Source organism: Alligator sinensis, unplaced genomic scaffold (genome assembly GCF_000455745.1).
Source record: "Alligator sinensis unplaced genomic scaffold, ASM45574v1 scaffold183_1, whole genome shotgun sequence".
Classification (NCBI taxonomy): Eukaryota; Metazoa; Chordata; order Crocodylia; family Alligatoridae; genus Alligator; species Alligator sinensis.
This window is the reverse complement of record NW_005842248.1, coordinates 64,881-89,685: the sequence shown is the minus strand read 5'-3', so window position 1 is coordinate 89,685 and position 24,805 is coordinate 64,881. Positions and strand designations below refer to the sequence as shown.

Sequence of the window (24,805 nt, the reverse complement as noted above, 5' to 3'; positions counted from 1 at the left end):
AAGAGAAAACCCCACAGAAATACAGATGGGAGGAGTTGACATCTTTACAGTGCTTTTCTAATCTTCTAATTGCCTTTTTCTAAGTAATAAATTTTACTTCTAGCTATTATGGTATGATCACTTCACAATGAAAGCATGTTCTCAGTACAAGGATTACACTAATATCTGGCTTAATTCACTGAATAGTATCAAAGAACCCCCCCGCTTTTTTTTGCAATTCTGATTGTGTAAGGATGAAGGGCATTACCTACCAATCCCATTTGTAGCAAATACTTCTCATGATATTTAGATACATGCCAACAAGACAGAAGACATGCTGCCAAATGAAGCAACTGGGAACATCCCACTTAGAAAATAAACATTTAACTTACACTTAATACAACTTATGTACAAGATTAGAAAAAACCTGAACAGATAGTGAAACACTTATGATGCTTTTTGACTTTGAGGTGGGAAGGAGGAAGAACCCAGAAATAAACCCTTCAAAACACCAATGTATGCTTATGACACAAACAATCATCTATATGACCGTTTGAGATGCCACATTTTTTGAACTCATGTAATGTTAGAACCTCATGAATTATCACTATAAATACATATTTTTAAAAAAGGAAAACATGGAAATAACTATTAACAATGACTGAAAACAGAGCACTAAAGTTAACATACATTGCATGTATTGCAGGCAAGGCAGAGGCATTTTTTTAAAGCTTTTGCACAGACTTCATATAATCTTAAAAAAAATATGCTGGCCTTTACAAGGTTCTACTTGCTGAAATAAAAACAATTTCAGTTCATAAAAAGTCACAAGACTTCAGTTTAAAAAAAGGAACAGTTCCAGCCACAGACCAAAAATATATATATTTTTTTTAAACTGGAAGAGTATGGTAATTAGATTATACAAGCATGGTCAGGCTTGGAACCTGAATATACTTCAGAGCAAAAGCTCAGAGGAAAAAAAATAGAAACTATTTGGTAACAAAAGTGTACTATATGTTGTGATACAAAAAAGGTATGGTGAAAATGTACCTTTTATACTAAAGCTTATACAAGTTCCTTGGTCCGTAAAAACTATGTTGTGTTCATGTTTTCTAATTAGCTTAACTTGTACCCCAGCCACACTTCTATTTCTTGCCCATTAAAAAAACAGCTGAAAAATAGATTTTCAATAAAGTTCTTACATTTCAGATGTATTTTTTTTATTGTGGCTTCTTATTTTTTTAAGATCAGCACTTGCAGGTAACATAGTTCAAATAATATCACTTAGAATGGAAAGCTGTTTTCCCATGAAACCACAAAAATTGTTCCATTTTCTTGCCTGTAGCACGTGAGAGTCAATTAAAGTCCAAACAAACAACAGTAGTTAGGAAACTACTGTTGCCGTAGATGATGTGACGTTGGTTGGATTTGTGCTGGCATTTGTGTAACTTCCCTCGCTGTTTGTATTTGTTTCACTGGAAGCCATGAGGCTTGAGTTGGCTCTGAGAATTGCTCCAGCAGCACTGCAATGTGGTCGTGGCCCTGGCTCTGGTGTATATGTAAAGGTAAGGCTGGTAGAGTAGATTATGCCATCATTACGGACTAAAGTTACTGGAACTTGGACTGGCTGACGGACCCACCTCCAACCCTCTCGGAATGCAGAAATATCTGGAACGACACACAGCATGCTCTCTGCACATCTGACAAAGGAAAGGACAGAAAGTTATATGTCAAACAATCTATTACTAAAAATCCTCGCAATACAGCAGATAAGGAGATAATCAAGTTGAAAAATAAATAAATAAAAGAAAAAGGAAGGAAAAGAGAGATATACACTCTTCAAACTTCAACACCCATTGTCATGAGGCAACAGAAAATAATACTGTACCTGTACATGGTTTCAGCTTCCACATCCCCAAACCACACACGTAAATTTGGAGTGAAATTCTGTCCTGTAAGTTCCAGCATTGCTACATCCCCACCACCATTCAACTGGAGAGATAAAACAAACAGATGTAACAAAATCAATTCCCTTTACAATAAGTACAAGTACAATGAACACTGCTGTTTTTAGCAATTAGACAAAAAACATTAAAACATGACTAATTTAAAAAGCAATCATTTGAAAAGCAGCCCCAAAAGCTTGATATCCTGAAGTGACTGGTTACTCTTGATGGACGATCAATTATGTTATAAAATATAAGCAGCTAGCAGCGAAGCTTCTGGAAGTAAAGACCCTGTTCTCTCTTTACCAATTGACCATCCCTCAAAACAGAAGTCCAAAGAACTTCAGGACTAAGGATTTCACCTCCTTTTGGGTAGCCAGTCTTCTGAGTGCTCTTTCAGACAGGGAACGAAGGATTTGGGTAATAAGGAAATATGCTGTTCATTTGTAAATGGTTTTTGTTATTGATAAGGGAGCCAAAATACATTTCTAAATAATAATAATAATAATAATAATAATAATAAAAAAAAGTAAAAGTCCTGGAGGATTTATCATAAGAGTATAATTTGAAGAAACCCAACCATCCTTAACAAACATACAAAGTAAAAAAAAAAACTTTGGGCTCCTGGCAGACATTCCACTTAAGATGTGATTAAGTACATCTTAGCAGTAACCTGGCCACATGTTAATCCAATTAAAAGGTGCAATAAAACAAGGAATTGGCCACAAAATTATTATATAAAATGTGTGCTAACTTTGTGGCTGGTTCCCATTGTGCCTTCAATTGAACACCAGGCCAAGCATCAGCTGATCAAGGCTCTCTAGAGGCTGGGAGCTCTGATCAGCTGACTGCTGGTCCCAGCCTCAAGAATGCCCTGGAGCCTGAGCGCCCAACGTGCCCTTGAGGCTGAGAGCGCAGATCAGCTGACTAGCTTGCTAACTATTGGTGCAGGGGAAGCCTGGGATCATGATCACTGTCACAACTGAGACCTGATCCCTAATTCCCCAATCACACCTCCTGCCATGCATGTGTAGCATGACAGAAGCCTCTATTGTTGGGATCATTTGCTTTATTTGGGGAATAGTTTCTTGTGGATGCAGATTCTTTTTGGTGTAGGACTAGTTCTGCCTAAGAGGTTGAAAGAGCCTTAGATGAAAGATCTTTGTCCACTGAGTAGAGAAAAAGTCACTGGGCACATCAACAAGATGTTTACTGTGCAGTTGACTAATCAGCTGCACGGTAAGCATCATGCATCTACACATGTGCCCCTATTAGGTTGGAGTAAACTAAATTTACTCTGCAGCAGCACACGTACACACACTGCCCTGGCTGGCTGGCCACAAGGGTGCTTCAATACAGGGCTGCCTGCTGGCTAGCCTTGCACTGAAGCACCCTCATGCCCCAGCCAGCCCCTCTGTAGCAATTTGAGCTCGGAGCAGCAGGCCTGGGCTGGCAGGCTGACCCCCTGGGTCCCATGTCAGCCGGGGTTGCTCCGACTCAGCTCAACGTTCTGCAGTCCCGGGCACACGTAAAAGACATGTGCCTGGAAGGAATAAGCTCTGGAGTTTATTCATACACATTAATATGCATGTGTAGATGTGCCCACTGAGAGTCAGAGCTCTTTGCTTTTACTTCAGACTCAAGTTTTATCTTGATTTAAATTTGCTTCTCTTTGCCTCAATTCTCCTATCTATAAAACTTACCTACAATAACTCGTAAAAGTCCTGTTAAGTTTAAGTAATAGTTGAAGTTTTCAAACATTCCCAGATGAGAAGTACTATAAAGAGGTACAATGTTTATTAAAAAGAAAACAAAACAAAAAAAAATACATATTTGACTTACTTGAAGACTTTCTACAACAGGCACAGGTGTTACTGGAGCATGTACCGGTCCCATCCCCTCATAAAATGTATATTCTGCTTTATCTGTACTAATGATTGTCCAAGAAGCTCCATCATTAATCATCTCTTTATTTGGTTCCTTTGGGCATGGAGTGGCCTTAGTAAGAAAGAGAAGTTTGGTCTGTATAACTGGTTCAGCATTCAAGTCAATGTTATAAAACAGTCATTTGTATTGGTATAAGCTAGTATAGTCATTTGTATTGGTATAGACAGTTGACAATGGCCATGCACAGATGGTCACATGCTTCACTGTAATTTAAATGTAAATTATGCTGAGGGTAAGAACACATATACACTAAAAGCCATTTCCAATAGGGAAGGTTTCAAAAGGGTAGCAGCTGTTACATTCCAATTCTTATGAGTAGACATGTAGGAAAGGCTACAAATGTAGTGAAATCACCCTAACTTGAACACAGATGTATCCAGGGCTACTTAGAACAGTTTTGCAACATTTGCATTGTTTCCTACTTGTCCACACAACTGGAACATAACGGCTGCTTCCCGTTTGAAATGGCCCCAAATGTGTGTGTATTCATATTCAGATATTATGAACTGATAGTTATGTAGCTGTTCCAAGATAATAGGTGCTACTACAGTACTTCATCACTAGGTGGCAGGAAGTAGGTATAGCCAGGTGGCTTTAAGAAAGCAGCTCCTTGGGGTAAAAGTACATGAGCATAAGCCAATATTGTTAATTCTGCCAGTTTTACCCCTGATTCTTTCAGCGATAATATTCTACCAAACCGGGAGGGAAATTAATCTGGTATAAATATCTGTGTCACCTGTCTTTTACTTTCTTTTTCAACACTGGGGTAATGCTAATTACAGTAGCACAGATGTAATATTTCTCCACAGCCAGTGGCTTTCATTTAAAAATGATATCATGGTCTCCCCATAATAGAAGGTAATGAAAACCCTTATACGACGTGGAATGGATTGCAATACATTCCCTTGTGCTAAAACAGCCATAAGGAGCCCAACAATGTGCAAAATAAATAAAATAGGAAGCAAGAGAAATGATCATAACCAGAATATGAGCTCAAACCCAGATAAATATAAAAAGATCTAAGAGTGTTCCAACCACCCAACCCTTTTTTTAAAGGAGTAAACAGGAGTGGGAAAGGGAGGTGTGGGGAAAATACTGAACATTTCTATTGTGATATGGTCATGATACGTAAATGCGGCCGGGGGGGGGGGGGGGGGGGGGGGGGGGAATTACTGCATCAGAAATAGTACTTGAAATAGTGCTAGAAAAAGTTCTGTCCACATACCAAAGTAGCTCTGTATTAATATTTTGTTAACTTAATGGGAAACAGAGGCCTGCATTATACTGCACAGTTTAACTGTCAGACATCAAAATGTGCGACAAAAAGGAAGAAACTACTTACCGGTTATTTTACTTTTCCTGACCTCTCCAATTCCAGTAAAATGCCTGGCTTATATTTCTTCTCAACCAGCAGATGGGGATAGAAAACTAAGACACTGTGTCATGTTTTCACCTATAAAAAGTCTAACTCTCTCAGTATTCTACTGAATACTTGGTTTAGCAGTACTAAACAAAAAATTAAACTGACACTATTCAATACGTTACAAATGGTTTTAGTAAATTAAGAATACCAATCTTATAGTAAAAATAGACATTGCCCTTTGTTGCCTTTGTGCTACCATAAAAAAAAAAGTTACAGCAGCACAAAGGCCAAGCAAACAGGTGCCCATGCATACCTTGTACCACAAATTGCCTAAAATCTGTAGTTGTAACAAAGGTGGTAAGAATTTGTGCTGCTATTTAGTGGCAGACATTTATTTGCTCTGTGGTGTGTGAGTGTGGGCAGCCCAGAGCTTTAAAAATATTCTGATGCTTCCTTCTTTTTTCTATTCTCTATCACATCAGTGAGGATTTGGATGCATGTAACCTTTAAAACCTTGGTGCAGAATGAAAATCTGCTTGAATTCTATTGCACTAACCTAGGTTACAGCGCCCTACCAATAGCCAGAAAATACAGCATCCCCCTCTCTGAAAGATTTTTGGACGAAATGCATTAATAAAGAGTTGATTTACTAAGTCAGATGAGAAAACAGTTGAGGTCTTCAACCTGAAGTCAGTCAAACTCCTCAGCATGACATTAGCCAAGTGAAAAATCATACATAGCTGCTTGCTAGGAAGGCATGAAACTTCCTGAAACTCTACTTTTGCCTTATTATTCAAAAAATGAGGCCCCCATTGTCTGCAGCACTATAGAACCACTTTTATTAGAAACAGAATTTGAAACTAGAAGACAAAGTATTTCTCAAGACCATAAAAATTAGATAATATGAGAGCACCTGGGTCAAGTCAGTCAAGATCCAGGAGACTTACTATAATTTGTAGTTTATCTGCTGCCTCCAGGAATAAAAAAACATTGGTCCCAGAGTGGTCCTTAATTTTCCCCAGGCACTGGGATTTTGTGCCCAATCCTTGAACTGTCTGTCTGTTTAATGTATTAAAACACTTCCTTGAGCAAAAGGAGATAATCTGGTTGAAACCAGTTTTCTTTTTGTAGTGGGTGAGACTCCTTTTATCTGGGTGAAAGCTCTGTTATGCTGGATTTACTTCTGTTAGACTGAAATCCTGGAGCCCATCTGGGATTCTCTTGGTGCATCTCACTACTGTGAAGCAACTACTGACTGATAGTCTCCAACATCTTCTTGAAAAGAAACCTGACTTTGAGGGACTGAGCAGCTGGCCTTAACTTTAAAGGAAGAATCTGCTATCCTTGTCTGCCAACAATCTGTTTTACTGGTTGAACAGTTTATGCCATACCTGGATTCACAAATGAATAGGAAGCCCAGAAATAGGCGAATGATCATTCAGATTTCTCACCTTTTCCTTTTGTATTCCTACTACCCTTTTGCATCCCTCTTGTCAAGGTCTGGGAGCTGTTCATTTAAAAAACTGGAGCAAATAATGACAGGCCAGAGATCAAATATTTTTGGAGACTGTCTTTTTTTTTTTTTTTTTATCATGAGGATCCTTGAAAGCTGCTGGTTTTCCGTTCCTGCTGCTCTAGCTATCTTAAATTTCCCACTGTCATTCTTCTCAGGTGTGGTCCTGTATGCTGATCGGTGATATACTGGTCTTAGCTGCACTGATGTCGTCCTGATAAAATTCAGTGGCAGGTGATCAACAATTCCAGCTCTGTGATAAGAAGGTGGAAGGAGTAGCCTACTCCTTGATCTTAAACTCTAGACCAGGGATATGCAACCCCTGGCACACAGAGACATTTCCCCTGGTATGCCATGAAGCGTGCTGAGGATAAAAATAAAAATTAAAAATTAAACATTTAAGTTGCTGCTCTGGGCTCTCCGGAGCAGCCACGGGTTTCAGCCACAGTGTGAAGAGATCACAGGCAGGGACACGGACTGCATTCTGCTGACCCTGGCCCCGTGTCCATGGCTAAGTTTGTGAAGCACTCAACATCGCCACAGACATTGGAGCAGGGTCAGGAGAACAGAGAACTGCATCCTGCCTGCATCCCTGCCCGTGTATTCTTCATCCTACCGCTGGTGCCTGCCATGGCACTGGCTGGGGGATACAAGCAGGGGGGGCAAGGAAGGGAAACCAGCAGCAGCACCCGATGCCCGTACTGCTTGCCCACGTGCCTGCATTGCTGGGTGGGGAGATCAGCCACACTCTGGCAGCCTGCCCTCATCTTCCTCCTTTTTCCCTTTCCCCCTCTTTTACTTTCTCTAGGGACCTACCAAATTCACAGCAGAAGTGGGCTGCGCAGGAGGACCTTTAATCTTGTAGGTTCCCTTGCGCCACCCCCCTGCCGATTGGTGGAAGGGCTGCACTTCAAGCTTGCTCCCGATTGGCAGGGAGGAGAAAAGTGCAGTTTTAAACTTGGCACCTTTTCCGTCTCCCTGCTGCTGACGGGCTGAGGCCTGCTGCTGACCAGAGAGGCAAAAACAGTGCCATGTTTAAAACTGAGGTTTTCGCTTCCCTGATAAATTGAGGACAAGATACAGATCCTGTGGACTGTAGGCAGGGTGGGCTGGCCCCAAAGAGGGGGGAACCCAGGCACTGGGCTAGGGGGACTGGGAGGAGTGGGGGAGCCTGTGTGTGGGCAGGCAGGGGAGACCTGGAGCCTTCTGAGGGTGGGAGCCTGCACTTCATGGGCAGGTTGTGCTCCCTGGGAGTTGCAGGGCAGTGGGGGAGAGAGGGAGAGGAGGAATAGGGGATTGCCTTCCTTTCTGGAGTCCCTTGGCCACACTAGCAATCCCTCCCCCCTGGCATTAACTCTGCTAGATTTCCATGCCAGAAGTGCTGGGGTGGCTGACAGCCTGCCTGCTGGGGGGGTGCAGCATTGCAGCTCAGGCACTCCAGAAGCAATGAGGCAGGCAGAACTATGTGCATGCCAGCTCCTGCTCTCCCAGCCCCTTCCACCCTCTGACTTGCACTGTGCACCACAGAGCCCAGGCCCACGGCTTCCCCTGCCTCTGCACTGCTACCCTGGGGCTGCTTGCCAAACTAGGATAAAATCATGTAATAACCCTCTCCCACCCCCTAGCAACTGCAGGTGGTTCACTGATGAATCATCATCATCAGGGAAGTGAAAACCGTGGTTTTAAGCATGACGCCATTTTTGCCTCTCTGCTGGTCAGCAGCAAGCAGAGGGGCTGCCGAGACCCTTCAGCCAATCAGCAATGGGGAGACAAAAATGGTGCCAAGTCTAAAACTGCAATTTTTGCCTGCCTGCTAATCGGGAACAAGCCGCAAGCACAGCACCTCCACCAATCAGTGGCAGGAAGCGTGCGGGGGAACCTGCCAATTTAAAGATGCTGCCTCACAGCCCACTTCTGCTGTGAATTTGGTAAGTTCCTATATTTTTCTCTCTCTTCTTTCTTCTCTTTTTTCCTTCTCTTTTCTCTCTTCTCATTTTCTCATCTTTTCGTCTTTTTTCTCTTCCTTCCTCTCTTTCTCCTCTTGTTTCTATTCTCTCCTCTTTCTCTCTCCTTTCTTTCTCTTCCTTTTTTCCCCTCTCTCTGTCATTAAAACATGCTTAACAAAAAAAGAATACATAACAACAAAGGTAGTGTATGAATTTTTATTCATTGTCACCAGGTTTAGAATTTTTAGAAAACCTGGTATTTACTGTAAGAAAAAGCAATGTTTATGATTATTAACTATATTAATTTGCAGTGTAGCCTGCCATGTACTCCCAGCCCTGGTTTTGTTTTTCTGGTGTGCTGGCACTCCAGCACCTTACAACGTAGACATAGCAGTTTTTTCAGCGCTCTGGTCAAAAACATTACCTACCACTGCTCTAGACTCTAGAGGCTAAAAAATGTGGGCTACGGTTTCTCAACTAAGCAGCATAGGGTCCAACCTGAAAGTGTAAGAAGGAATGGATGAAAGCGAAGCCCGATTTCTTGTGATAGCTGCAGTGACTTCTTGTCACCTGTGAAGCAAGAGCGAGAATGGGCCCATATATACAAACACTGAGCTGAGTTTCATCACAGCAGGGTAGGAAATGCAGCTGAGAGCCTTACTCTTCTCCCTGAGAAAAACTAAGGGCTTTGATTTCACTGGGCTTACTGATTATTGCAGAAAAAGCTCGAGAAGTTCCAAGAAGCATTTTCTGGAGGGCTGATGTACTGCACGCAAAACACTCCCCCCCCCCACCGCTCTGCAAAAGGAATTATCAAGGTGCTGCTGCCCTAGAAAACTGTTTTATTGCTTTCTGGTCCCTAGCGAAGGATCAAACTGGGCAAGCCTGCTGAAAGAATTGGCCAGTATCATAGCTGAGCCGCTGGCAGAGCTGTTCGAGCATGCGCGGTGCTCCGGCCAGGTCCCTGAGGACTGGAGAAGGGCCAATGTGGTGCCCATTTTCAAGAAAGGGAGAAGGGATGAGCCGGGTAACTTTAGACCAGTCAGCCTTACCTCTATTCCTGGGAAAATGCTAGAGAAAATAATCAAAGAACACATTTGTGCACGCCCAGCAAGGGAAACAATGCTGAGGGGAAACCAGAATAGATCTGTCACAGGTAGATCCTGCCTGACAAACCTTGTAGCCTTCTATGACCAGGTCACACACTGCCTGGATGTGGGAGCCAAAGCTGATGTCATCTTCCTGGACTTTAGGAAGGCCTTTGACAGTTTCGCACCCTATCCTCATTGGGAAGCTAGCAGACTGAGGAGTGGATGCCTACACGGTCAGGTGGGTGGACAATTGGCTTAGGGACCGCACCCAGAGAGTAGTGTTGGATGGTTCCTTCTCGGCCTGGAGGAAGGTGGGTAGTGGGGTCCCACAAGTTTCAGTCCTTGGACCGATATTATTTGTCATATTGAATGAAATAGTTTGAATGTTTGTAAAGATTGCCCATTAGCCAGTTTCAGGAAGAAGATAGGATTTATCTCCTTATCTAGCTCATTGTTTCGGAGCTACGTGCGAAATGTCCTGACTTCACTTAAAGTCTTAATTTAAATTGTATCTTTAGAAGTTTTTTACAAAGAAAGCAAATGTCCTAAATTCCGAGACATCAAAGCCTAAGGCCTTTTAACCAAATTGCTAAGAAAAGAGTATTTACAGTGATATGGAAGTCTCCCCAAGAATAATTTAAAATGCTCAACAAAGGTAATTTCTGTTGAGTAAGATCCGAGCCCAAATTTGGGAGGTATGATAAATTGAGTAGGAGGAGCCCAATGACGGCAGCTCACTCAATAAAAACCTGTAACTTACTGTCCCAATTTGGAGGTGACTTCACTTGCAGAACAACGAAGGAAGAATCACAAGTGTAAGGTCGGATTAGATTGATCACCTAATCAAGCCTCTCCGTGAACACGAATCTCTTAGTTCACGCTGAAGCCGCGGAGCGCCCGAAAGGGACTGAAGGAAGGGGACGTAGTCCTATCACTGGTGAGCCCAGCTCATTGAATCGCATTGCTGAGGCCAGCCTATTGAACCGTACTACTGAGGCCAACCCATTAAATCGTACTACTGAGGAATGAAACCATATTGAATCTCTTAGTTCACGCTGAAGCTGTGGAGCGCCCGAAAGGGACTGAAGGAAGGGGACGTAGTCCTATCACTGGTGAGCCCAGCTCATTGAATCGTATTGCTGAGGCCAGCTTATTGAACCGTACTACTGAGGCCAACCCATTAAATCGTACTACTGAGGAATGAAACCATATTTTGGTATTTGGCTTCTCGGAATTCTAGGATTGTAAGTATATTATGAAAAATAACAGTATTGATTCAAATTTAACTTTTAGTTGTAATTGTAGTTGTTTTTGTAACACTAATTCTTATAGCATTGTTTGGGAAGGAAGTGCATTTGGAGCATTGTTTCTGATATATGTAATTATTGTGTTTTTAATGTTTGTGGTGTTTCTTAAAGCTAAGCAGTGTTATATACGTAGCAAAGAGTTTTAAAATAAAATTGTGTTGTATAAATTAAGTGTGTAATCGTTGTGAAATCGTGCAATCAGCTAACTACTCCCCCAGCCAGTGCATCAAAACGAATCAGTAAATTGTGTGGGATTTTCTCTATTCCATAACCCACTAGAGACATTATTCAATATCTTCTTTAGCGATTTGGATGAGGGTGTGGAGAGCACCCTCTCCAAGTTCGCTGATGATACCAAGTTATGGGACAAAGTTAGTACAGCAGAGGGCAGGCAGCAGATTCAGGCTGACCTGGACAGGTTGGATCAAAGGGCAGAGAAAAATAGGATGCAATTTAATAAAGGTAAGTGTAAGGTACTCCACCTGAGAAGGAGGAACCCCCAGCACACCTATAGGTTAGGGAGTGTTCTGATCAGCAGCTCAGAGGCAGAGGGATCTTGGAGTCATAATTGACTCCAAGAAGAACATGAGCCAGCAGTGTAACGAGGCCATCAACAAGGCCAGTTGCACCTTGTCATGCATTAACAGGTGCATGACTAATAGAACAAAGGAGGTGATGCTCCCCCTCTATGCGGCACTGGTCAGGCCACAATTGGAGTACTGTGTCCAGTTTTGGGCACCACACTTCAGGAGGGATGCGGGGAATCTGGAGAGGGTCCAGAGGAGGGCCACTCACATGATAGAGGGCCTTCGTGGTAGACCCTACAGGGGGGGAGGTTGAGAGAGCTGAATCTATTCAGCTTTCACAAGAGATGGCTGAGGGGAGATCTTGTGGCTACCTATAAAGTTATTAGGGGAGGTCAACGGGGAATAGGGGAAGCGATGTTTACTAAGGCACCCCAGGGAGTGACTAGGAAAAACAGGTGTAAACTAGTTGAGAGTGGATTTAGGTTAGATATTAGGAAGAAATTTTTCACAGTAAGGGTGGCCAGGATCTGGAATGGGCTTCCAAGCGAGGTGGTGCTATCACCTAGCTTGGAGGTCTTCAAGAGGAGGCTAGATAGTCACCTGGCTGGGGTCATCTGACCTTGGTCCTCTTTCCTGCCAGGGGCAGGGGGTCGGACATGATGATCCACTGTGGTCCCTTCCAACTCTACAATCTATGAAGTCTACACAAGACGCTATAATGCACAGTAGCCTATTGTACTGCACATTAGCATGTCACAGCAAAAACTGTGCTAATGCACGCATAATTAGTCTACTGCAGATTAAGCAGTAATACTGTCTGCCTTTGCTATTGTGCTTTAGGGCGGGCTAATGCACCTTTATGTAGTGCCTCATATTAGAGGTACTAAACTTAATGTGCAGTAGCAAAGGTGCATTAATGAACATGTAGATGCACCCCGTTTGTCAGTTTTCCATCTGCTGTCAGAGCAGCCACATACAACGCCCCCCCGATGTTACATTCATCATGTAATTAACGTGTTAGTCATGCAAAAATTGTAATACACTACATGTTCAAGCAATTTGATAAAAATGGCTAACTAACCAATGATATTATTAATTTAATGTGAAACATCTTTGTGGCCGATTTGTATCACGCCTTTAATTTGAATAAGCTAGTTTAAAGGATGCACAAAGAGTATGAGCTTGGGAGCTGCTCCATGGTGCTTGGTTGCCCCCAGGTGGGAAGCTCCACAGCAGAAACCGGTTCGTTGGTGTCAGGCTGCACACAAGCTCCCCTTTATATTTCCTAGTGCCTAGGCAGCTTGGCAACAGGAAGCCAGGTCTCAGAATTGGGAGTCACTGGGTTCTAGCAAGTTTAAAAGGCATGTGGGCCATCTATCATCAGGGACCAGCTCACTAATGCCATGTTGTACAAGTGCCCTTTAAACATCCCGGAGTGCAGGATCAGAGAACACGTTCCCAATCCCAGGCTCCCTGTGGACTGGCAGATATGCGATGGGATCTGGGATAGAATTCTTCAGGTCCCATCTCACAACTAAATTAACGTATGAAGGGGGCCCACAGTGCACAAATTGTGGAGGCTCCCTTAGACCTCCAGTGCCTGCTTTTCTTAGCTCCTGTTGCAACAGCCTGCTAAGAATTATACTTTTCATCTGCTGGAGAGAAGTATAACTGAAGACTATGAGATGGCTATACCCTTTATATGAGAAAGTCTGGCATCTCAAATGTCAGCATGGTCTCTCCATTTGCAGGTTTGAAGGAACTATAACTTAAATGTATACAACAGGGGGTGGCAATGTTTTCTAGTACTGGGCCACAATGACCCAGCTCAAGTCAAAGGTGGGCCAGCATTAGGGCCCAGCCACTCCTGCCACTGTTCCCTGCAGTCCAGCTGCAGAGCAACTTGGGCCAAATGCCTGGCCATGGTGTAATGTGGGCAACGCCCCTGCTCCAAGGGATGGATCCAGAGGCTCCTTGGGCTGCATCTGGCCCACATGCTGTAGCTTGCCAACCCCTAATATATGCTGATATAGAAGACAGGTGAGAGAAGAGAAAACATATAATCAATTTGGGCTAGGAAGATCGAAGCTTAATACTTAGCCTTTAAAAGCAAAAATACCAAAGAGAATCCAGTGCTGTGGTCTCCAAATATTTTGGAAATGTTGACTTGATTATGTTTATTTTTTAGTACAGTATGTTTAAACAAACTCACTTGAAACTGGATTATTCTCTCCTGGGAAAGGCACAAGTACATTCTCTCAGTATCTTTAAGGTAGAACGCACATTTATGGAGCTGTGATACTGGATCATCTGCATCCAATAACGCTGTCTGTTTATCCACTTTTCGAATTATCTATTGGTGAAAAAAATGCACATACAAATACCCTTAACATCAATGCAATAAGTATTTTCTGTCAGACAGAGTCCTATCTGAATATGTGCTGCATACACATGTATTTCTCCATGCTTTGCTAGGACAGAGAGGGGAAACTAGCAACATTCCTTTTTGTTTGCATGGTAGGCCGAGTATTAACACACCATAAAAGGAAATGCCTCTAGGATTGAAAACATGTATAGCAAATTGTAGCAAAACAAGCTGATCAGTCAATTTAAATCTTGAAAAATAGGAATTTAAAGGCACTGACACTTTCTTAATTATAGTTTTGTAAAAGCAGCAACTATAATAGCAAATCTTTTGACAGGTACTTGTAATGAATATTGTTTAAGACATAACTGTACAAGAACAGATGGCTGTTTCCTCAATCTGAAACTTCAACATAAAAAAAGGTAGTTTTCAATTTTAGAAAGACAGAGTAATTGATATTTAAGAATTATAACAGAAAAACAAAGTCCCCCCCCTACAGACTGGAAATCTGAAGCTTGCAATTTTAAATCAAGTTCTAGGAAAAAGGTTTAGTATTTCACTTTCTGCAACATACTCAAAAGCAGCAGCTAGAGTACTTAAAGATTTCTAAGCTGCCAATCAGAAAGCTATGTCCTCTAAGATTTCTTATAGTTATTAGCCACGTAATTTTCCAAGCCCACATTTTCTTTCAGAATTTCTGTCCCAAAAATGTTTTTGTCCCAAAACTAATGTGCTGAATGCTCCTGGTAACCAAGGGTAACAGGTGCACTTTGATTAATCTTAAATTGTATTTGACTACTTTCATTTCAGATCTCTCAAACTTCAAATGATTGTACCTCCTTCAGCTAGCATCCCAATAAAATGTAATTATTTTGATGTCAAATTAACACAAAACATGCTGAAGTGAGAGGAAATCTTCCCACTAACTTCCATATGTGCTGGATCAGACCTGTAGACAATAAGTCTGTATATTTTTTTTATATTGCTATAGTTCAACAAAGCAGGTTTAAGTATCATTTTATACTACAGGCAATGAAATAAAGAACGTTTTGCCCTCAACAGACCAACTCCATCTATCCTATAAGTTTTGCCATAGGAAATATTCTTAGCATAGTGGGTCTGGGAGATCTCCTGGATGACAAATTAAGGCTGCCTCCAAACATTATTTCTCCAGTGGTCCAAACTTTGTGGCACTAAATAAATAAAAGGCACTATGGACAGAACCCCCTGGTGAACTCAAAGTCGTGCTCTCCAACCAGGGGGCAATAGGAAGCTGCTCCATAGTTGCTGCCACCCCTAGTGGAGCCTATCACTGAGCTGGACAGGCTCACTGACCAGCTTGCAAGCCTAGCTCCCAGGGTTTCAGGCTCCCCAAGAGTCCTTTAAAGGTCCCAGTGCTTTAACAGGCTGTAAGCAGCCCCCTCACACTTACTGCCAGGTAACAGGGTTGACAGGGCTCCCTGTAAGCCTCCAGTGGCAGCAGAGGCAAATCAGGATCTGGGGCTCCACCTTCAGCAGCCCCTGCCTCCACCACCTACACGAAGACACCAGTAAGGGGGTTTTGTAAGAAGAAGCAGCAGGATTGGATGGGGTAGAAACACACCAGCAGCCTCATAAGGAGCGCTCTCAGCTTTTAAAGGACCATGTGTGCTTGTAAGCTCAGGATCCTGCATCACTCCCCAGTCAGGTCCTAGCAGCTTGGGAATCCTAGCTAGCTGCACCTGTCGCAAGTGAGCCAGATCACTGGTCTGGCAGTCCTGACAGCTCACTCCTGGGCAGGCTGTCGGGGAGGTAGCTGTTATCCTCCTCTCTCCCCTTTGAAGCCTCTTGTGGACTCGCCGCCCCTCCCTATACTCCCCTTTACTGGTCATATGTTAAAATTCATCCCAGCATGACAGGTAAGTTGCTCTTTAAATAGCAGGACATGTTTAAACAGCACTTTGTCATGGATCTGATTTTTGAGGCAGGTTTGCCATTTTTACCTAGGGACGAATTCTTTTACCATTTGGCTCGTTACCATTTGTTGCAAGATAATCATATATTGGTGTAAGAAATTCCATGACAGGAGGATCCCTAAATTAATGTTTCAGAATTTTATACAGTCAACACCTCAGCACCCAAACCTCTTCCACAGCCTGCTAGGAATAAGTAAAGTCTATGGGGGACTTCATGATGGATAAATGGATCATGATTGCACATGTATATGCTATAAAGCAGGGGCAGGCAATTATTTCGGGCGAAGGGCCGCTTACTGAGTTTTGGCAAGCCATTGAGGGCTGCATGACAGGCAGCCATGGGCAGATAAATATTCATTTCCTTAATTGGGGGGGGCGGGGGGGGGAGCGGCCAGGCCGGGGAGAATGGTTTGGTGGGCCGCATTTTGCCCACCCCACTATAAAGTCTATACAGATTATACTGCTGTGTCTTATACTGTTCATTATATACAAAAGCAGGGATGGCCAACTTTTAAGCAGCCAGGGGTTGCACACCACACAGGCCATACCAGTGTGAGCCCCCCTCCCCGCCCAGGGCACATGCTGCATGAGCCCACTCACCCCTACTGGATCTCCCCAGTACCATAGGCTGTGCCATGCTACACTGCCCCACTCCTGGGTCAGGGACAAGCAGCAGAGCTGGAAAAAGGGGGAGGCCAGAGATCCTAGCTACTGCTGCAATTAGAGAAATAGAGGTGGGAAGGACAGCTGGCTGGGAGCCTGGGAGCTGCAAACTAAATCCTCATGGGCTGCCTGTGGCCCACAAGCTGCCAGTTGAACAGCCTTGTACTAACACAAGAAGTATGGGGAATAAGTAGGAAGAATTGGAAGTCCTAGTATAACTGCATACACGTAATGTAATTGGGATAGCCAAACTCAGTAAATAGTTTGTATAATTATACTACTGTCAGGAAAGACAAGCAGGGTGAAAAAGGAGGTGGTGTTGCTCTTTCCGTATGTCTTTCGCATATACTTGTTCTGAGGCGTGGTACAAAGAGGGAGGTAAGCACGTTGAAGGTCTCTTGGCCAAAGTAAAAGTGGATAAGAATAAGGGTGATCTTATGGTGGGGATCTGCTGTAGACCACCACCCCAAGAGGAAGACAAGGCAGTTTTCAAACAGCTAATGAAAGTGTCAAAACTGCAGAACCTGGTGCTAATGGAGGACTTTAATTACCACGACAGCTTTTGGGAGGGTAACAGCAGTGCCCAGGCAGCCGAGGAAGTCTTTGGAATGTGTTGGACGTAACTTTTTGATACAGATGATGGAGAAATCAACTTGAGGGAGAAGCTCGTCAAATGCTGCTCACAAACGGGGTAACTGGTTGATAATGTTGGGGTTAGAAAGCAACTTGGATGACAGGGACCAAAAAGGACAGAGTTCAAGATCCTGAGGTAAGGAAGTAAACAGACACTGCAATTCAGAAAAGCAGACTTAAATTTGAGGAACCAGTGGACATGATCCTATGGGAAGCAAGTCTAAAGGTAAAAAGTTCAAGACAGCTGGCTGTACCTTAAGGAGGCTATACTGAGCGTCCAAAACTAGCCTATCCTGATGCAAAGAAAGACAAAGAAGTACAAACCAGCCAGGCTTAAGTGTGAATTTCAATGAGTTGAAACGCAAAAAGGAATCTTACAAAAAGTGGAAGCTTGGCTATGTTACTAAGAATGAGCATAAGACATATCACACAGGCATGCAGAGAGAATCAGGAAAGCCAAGGCGCAAAAAACAAAACAAAACTACAAATATGCTAAAATTAAGGAAAAAGACCAAAGGAACTGTAGATCCTTAACTGACTGAAGACAGTAGTCTCATAATGGATGATGTAAAGAAACATGATATACTCAATGCCTTTTTTTACTTCAGTCTTCAGGAATAAGGTCAGCTATCAGATGACAAGCACAGCATGCAGCAAGAATGGGAAAGATAAAAATCAGCCTGTACTACAGAAAACACGTTAGAGATTACTTAAAGGAGCTGGATGTTTTCAAGTCAGCAAGGCTGAATGGAATGCAACAGAGGTAACTGTCCAGAGACACAGTCTATTCTCTTTGAGAACTCATGGAGGTTGGGCGATGTCCTCGATGGTTAAAAAGAAGGCAAATGCAGTGCATACCTTAAAGAAAAAAAAAAAGGAAAGGTGGAAGGATCCAGGTCAGTCTGACCTCAATACCTGGAAAGATTATGGAACATGTCAACAAGGGATCCTAATTGCCTAGAGCATAATTATCCAACTGGCAGTCTGTGGGCCATAATGTAGTCCAAGAGTGTTTAAATCATGATGGTGGCAGTATTAACACCTTCAACACCACCTTCTCACCACTGCTACTTAAACTGCTGCATCAGTGCTGCCAAAAAAGGAGTTAACACTGGGGTGGGCAATTATTTGGGCCCACAGGCCACATAGTAGGTTCTTCGGAGCTGCTGCAGGCTGGTGAGCACCCCCCACTCAACAGCCCACGTGCCCTGGGGCTCCTCTCTGCCATTGTCATCAGCACTCAGCAGCAGCTGAATGCACAGCCCCAGCCCACCATGGACCAGCTCCAGACCAGCCAGGACCTGCACACACAGCCCCAACCCCACACCCGCTCTGGACCCACACACCCATGATGAGCAGCAGCTGCCAGGCAGAAGCTACTGCTGGGCATGGGGGAAAAGCAGCTACCTTCTTCCTTAGCATTGCCAGGCACTTGTTGCTGCAGTAGCCCAGAGCCCATTCCTGGGCTGCCCTGCAGCTCCTCTCCACTACCACTGCTGGGCGCCCTGGAGGGGGCACCAGTAGTGGTGATGATAAAGAGCTGCAGAGTAGCCCAGGCATGGGCTCCAGACAGCCGCAACAAGAAGGGCCCAGCAATGATGAAGAGGAGGCAGGCATTTTGCTCTGCACCCAGCAATTTCTGTCTGGCCACCAGTGCTGCTGCAGGTCCGAAGCAGGAGCAGGGTAGACTGAGGTGAGGACTGTGTGCGCGGGTCCTGGCTGGTTCATTCTGGCTGGGGTAAGTCCAGAGTGTGAGCAGCGTAGGCCAGGGATGGCTAGGGCTGAGTGTACAGATCCCCGCCAGTCTCCATGGGGCTGGGACCAGCGATGACAACAGCATGGAGCCACCGCTACCACCACCTGGGTTGCTGAGAACTGGAGTGCAGTTGCCCGAGCCCTGCTGTGTGCCCAGGAGTGGTGGGATGCACCATGGGCCAGATGGTGCTTGGGTCACAAAGGACCTGCTGTGGGCAGGACAAGTCACTTTGTGGGCTGGATCCGGTCCGCAGGCCATATTTTGCCTACTCTCAAGTTTACACCATCACTATGATTTAACCACTTATGGCCTACCACTTCATTTTGGTTGGACACCCCTGACCTAGAGGATAACAAGCTAATCAGGAACAGTCAACATGAATTCATTAAGAGCAAATCATGTTTGATTTTCTTCTATGACAAAGTGACTGGCTCTTAGGATGGGGGGGCGAAGGTAGGAGGAGAGCAGTGGATACGATGCACCTGGACTTTAGCAAGGCTTTTGGCACTGCTTCTCATGACATTCTGTAAGTAAGCTACGGAAATACAGTCTAGATGGAAGTATTGTAAAGTGAATATATAACTGGTTGGATCATCATGATCAAAAGTGCAGAAATCAATGGTTCAATGTTTATTTGAAAGGAGGTATTGAGTGAGGCTTCAATCCTGGGTCTGGAATCGTTTAATATCTTTAATAATGATTTTGTGAATGAGTCCACTGTTAGAAAATATGAAGGACAGAATTAGGACTCAGAATTACTTTGATAAACTGGAAAAACGGTCTGAAATTAATCAAATGAAATTCAATAACAAACAAGGTCTAAGTCCTGTATCCAAGACTGAAGAATGGCCTGCAAAAATACAGAGTGTAAAATGATTGGCTACACTACAGTACTGCAGAAGAGGATTTAGGGCAGGGGTGGCCAGAGTTACTCACCCTGGGGGCCACATCCGATCTTCCACTGAAGTTCAAGAGCCGCAGAACAGTGGGGGGTGGGTGGGTGGGGGGGGTGCGCTTAGTGATGTGGAGGGGGGTTGCTGAGCGACCCGGAGCCAAGCCCTGGAATAAGTGGTGAGGCTGCAGCCCCTGCTCTGGCAGCCTGGTGCCTGAGCTGGCAGTCCTGGAAGCAGTGGGCGGGGCTTCAAGAAGCAGGGCAAGAGCCACAAGTACTGTGCCAGCAAGCTACATGCAGCTTGCAAGCCATGGTTTGGCTACCGCTGATTTAGGGGGTCATAGTGAATAAAAGCTAAATACAAGCCAGTGGTGTGCTCTTGCACAATAGGTTGTCTTAACAAGATTGTCACCTGACCCTTGACATTAGTCAAGAGAAGTGATTTTTTCACTCTGTTATGAGCTACATACATCAGGGGCTCGGTAAACTGTTCACCACAGCGCCCTGGGGGAAAACTAGAAACAACGGGCTACAAACTCCTGGAAGATAGTTTCAGGCTGAACATTAGGAAAAACTTCCTCACAACTAGGTTGTCCAGACTATGGAACAAGCTCCCCTCAGAGGTGGTGCAATCACCTACCCTAGGAGGTCTTCAACAGAAGACTGGATGGTCACCTGGGTGGGGTCACCTGACCCCAGATGTCTTTCCTGCTTATGCAGGGGGCTGGACCTGATGATCCTTTGGGGTTCCTTCCAGCCCTGTGGAGTCTATGATTCTAACTAGCGAGGCCTTACCTAGAATACTGCGTGTACTCTCAGCAAGTTTGCAGATGACACCAAGCTGGGGGGGAGTAGTAGATACTCTGGAGGGTAGGGCTAGAATTCAGACAGACCATGACAAATTAAAGGACTGGACCAAAAAGAAATGTCATGAGGTTCAACAAGGACAAGTGCAAAGTCCTGTACTTAGGACAGAAGAATCTCCAGTACAGGCTGGGGGCTGACTGAACGGGTAGCAGCTGTGCAGAAAAGGATCTGGGGGTTACAGTGAGCAATAAGCTGAATACGAGCCAGCAGTGTGCCCTCATTGTCAAGAAGGCTAATGGCACACTGGGCTGCATTAGTAGGTGTACTGCCAGCATGTCAAGGGAAGTGATTATTCCCCTCTATTCAATGCTGATGAGGAGGCCACATCTGGAATACTGTGTTCAGTTTTGCCCCCCCAACTACAGAAAGGATGTGGACAAATTGGAGACAGTCCAGCAGAGAGCAACAAAATGGGTAGGGGGCTGAGGCACATGACTTTTGAGAAGAGGCTGAGGGAACTGGGCCTATTTAGTTTGCAGAAGAGAAGACTTGAGTGGAGGATTTGATAGCAGCCTTCAACTACCTGAAGGGGGGTTCAAAAGAGGATGGAGCTAGACTGTTCTCAGTGGCAACAGATGATAGAACAAAGAGAAATGGTTTCAAGTTGCAGCAAGGGAAGTTTAGATTATATATTAGGAAGATTTTTTCTCACTAGGAGGGTAGTAAATCCTTGGAATAGGTTACCCAGAGAGGTTGTGGAATCTCCATCCTTGGAGGTTTTTAAGACCCAGCTTGAAAAAGCCTTGGCTGGGATGATCTACTTAGGGATGAGCCTGCTTTAAGCAGAGGGTTGAACTAGATCTCCTGAGGTTCCTTCCAACCCTAATTTTCTATGATTCTAACCCAAGCTCTTCCAATTTCTAGTCTGGAAAGGAGAAAACAGAAGGGGAATTTGATAGCTGTCTTCAAATACCTGAAGGGTGGTTATAAAGAGGATAGCAACTGATTACTCTCTGTGGCCAAAAGGGGCACGACAAGGAGCAATGGTCTTAAACTGCATCAAGGAAAATTTAAGTTGACTATTAGTCAGAACTTTGCAACTGTGAGGGTGGTTAAGCATTGGAACAAGCTGCTATAGAATTCCCATCCTTGAAAAAGCATGTTAGAAAACATGTGGTATAGAAAGGTTTAGACAGGGATCCTCAAGCAAGGGATTGGACTAGGTTACCTCATATGATGACGACTCTTTTAGCACTATTTTTTCTATGATTCTGTTATTCTGTTTCAGGGTACACAAAACATAAGTAATGGAAAAGTTTATAAGTCGAGCACTAATAGCATGAGACTGCCTAGTTGAGAGCATATAGAAAAATAAAACTAAAATCTGTAATTAGTTTGTTAAAATGCATAACTCTAGCCTTTTGTTTGGATGAACAAAACAAGTAGCTTTTAAGTTCTAAAACCTTAAGTAACTGTAATTGGCAGTTTTTAGTAGAAATATATACTGTTATGTTTAAGAAATACAGGACCAGCAGTCATCCAAAATTACTTTGCACAGTATAGTGATATTTTGCACATCTCTAATAGTGTATATAAGTATACACAGTGCTCTTCAATCTTAGAAAAAAGAAAAACACTTAGGCTTACTTTTAAACATGATTATAATTCTTCTGACTTCAATTACATGACTCTCCTGCTTAAAAGTTAATCATATGCTTAAGTGCTTTATTCTAATGGGGCTATCATTGCCATCCCTAAACTAGATTTATTCTTTGGGGGAGTTCAAAGAGTCATATTTTGACTGATTTTTTCTGCAGTGCCCTTAAATTTAGTTTACACCTTACTCTTTACAGAATTCCCCAAGAAACAGAAATAAAATGTAGATATAAAATAATATTTTACTAAAGACAAATACGTTTTTCAAAAAAAGTAAAAGGTAATATAAAAAGACAAACACACAAGAATTATAAACAATGAAAACAATTATTTGGCAGTTCTTGTAAAAAATTCTGTACTAGTGAAATCTTGCATGTGTACTTTTTATGTAGTTTGCATCCATCTAAAACAACAGAAGCATCTCAAAACAACAATGAAATCACAATTTAACTACTGCATCAGAGAAATTTAACTGTACCAGTCTTGGGAGTGCCATGCCAGTAACTGAGCACACAAGTTTGACAGTCTGTCCATAATGAATGTAGCCATCACGCACCGTGAATTCTTCTCCCTCCGATTCATCATCATCCACTGCGTGAAGCAGACAAAGCATTTTAACTCCTTGATCATTTTATGGCAAGGACAAAATGTCACTATAAATACCAAATAACTAACACTGAATTTTTACTTTGAAAAGTTATTAAAAGGGAATACAACATGAAGTTTGGATTAGATGCGCAGTGTTTTATTTTTACTTACAGAGATGAATGTAAAATGCTCCCCACTGTTGTGAACTGGCATGGAAATTACCTCCTTCTACGTGCAAGTATCTTGTGCTAACTGTTTGGGATCGAAGTCTATTAAATAGTGCCACTTTTGTCCCTGATGCAATACATACTGCAAGAAAAGAATACAGATTTATTTGATAGTATAAATAGTTTAACATAATGAAATAAGGAGAAAATTAATATACTGGATTCAGACCAACTCCCTCAATAATCCGTAATTAATTATTTTCTAAATTAAACCTTTATGATCCTCTGGAAAAGTACTACGAAAGACATAATGACTCATTTGCAATTTCTGTTTTCTAGAGATATTATAGTTCTCAGTAGTTTGCTTGTGTGGGAAGATGTGCATGCACACAAAGTGCACCCTTAGTTTATGTAATGAGTGACTGATGTGTTGAGAAATAATTAGGACAGCGGTTTCTTACTATTTTTTACTGCATCCCTGCTTCACTGGGAATGATGGACACATCCCACCATTCACAGGCCCTACTACATCAGGATTTTACAGAGTTCCTGCTCTCTCCTTTTCCTTCACGTCTCCTTTACAGTTCATTTTTCCTCTTGTCCTTCTTTTCCTGTGATTTCTTTCTTTTTCCTATTCTTTTTTGCTCCTCTATATTTTTGCACTTATCTCCTCCCATCCAGCTTTCCCTTCTCCTATTTCCCTTTTTAGTAGCTCAATTACTTTTCCTCATTCCCTATTCAGCGGAAGAATAAATGATTTTGGGGCTAACTGATATGCAGAAGACTAAAACAGTCCCACAAAAGCTGAGGAGAGACATTTGAACTGGTAGATGGGACTGGAAGCTCCCTACTAATAAACTTTAGCACTAAAATTAGAAGAAAGAGAGGAGTTGAGAAATATTCTGAAAGACATCTGCTATTTTAACCATCAAGCCAGTAAGACACTTGCAATATGGGTGGGAAACGAGTCCTCGGCTTTCCACACTAAGCCCCTTTTGTGAGCCTAACACCCCAATACACTAATCTGTAAACTCCAAAAGGAGTGCCTGGGTTGGAAAAGATTAGTTTATAATATTGGAATCTTGGCATTAAAAGGTTAATCCGATGGATCAAGAGTAAGAGAGGCCACAACTCCAGGTGCATCAATGGTACAAAGGAAAAACTTAAAGGGAAAGTGAAAAGGAAACTTAAAAGTACCTCTGAGAGTAAGTTAAATGACCTCAGGAGGGCCTAATACAAGAGATATGTGAACAATTCATTCTGAACTCTAATTGAGAGTGAACATCTTGAAGGTAATCATACAAAATGCATTAAAAGAAGATTGACATCAAATGTGAGCAAAGTTTTTGAGAGGTTAATAGCAATATTTAGAAGCAGTACAGAGATGGAGAGATTACCTATCAACATCCTAAAGCGCAGGAGAGCTTAAACTCCTTGCTGTGTCCAACAGCCTTAGAACTTTGAAACAAGGACATTCTGGACTATGTAGGTACTTATACACCTATAGTCTACTGAAGGAATTGAGCTTAAATTGTTAATGATAATCACATTTAACCAAGTTACAGCATAACCACATAACTTGAAGGGAAAATAATAAAATATCATGGTATAAAAGTTCTGAAATATACTGCAGTAAATCTGGAAAATATCGAATGAATCATTTTTACTTTGGATTGTATGCCTCAAACAACAAAGAAGTCATGG

At 42.9% G+C, this 24,805-nt stretch overlaps 1 protein-coding gene across 4 annotated transcripts in view; it reads right to left on the bottom strand.

The window, feature by feature from the left end:
• Positions 1–6: 6 nt before the first annotated feature.
• Positions 7–24,805, bottom strand: part of RBPJ (recombination signal binding protein for immunoglobulin kappa J region) — a 76,381-nt gene continuing 51,582 nt past the window's right edge. For all 4 annotated transcript variants that reach the window (XM_006027498.3, XM_025208721.1, XM_025208720.1 and 1 more), the window contains 6 exons: positions 23,106–23,243; positions 22,825–22,937; positions 13,832–13,972; positions 3,768–3,923; positions 1,868–1,971; positions 7–1,679 (listed from right to left, as the gene is read on the bottom strand). In XM_006027498.3, coding sequence (XP_006027560.1) covers positions 1,364–1,679; positions 1,868–1,971; positions 3,768–3,923; positions 13,832–13,972; positions 22,825–22,937; positions 23,106–23,243 — 968 coding nt within the window. In that variant the 3' untranslated portion in view covers positions 7–1,363. The remainder of the gene's footprint in view (positions 1,680–1,867; positions 1,972–3,767; positions 3,924–13,831; positions 13,973–22,824; positions 22,938–23,105; positions 23,244–24,805) is intronic.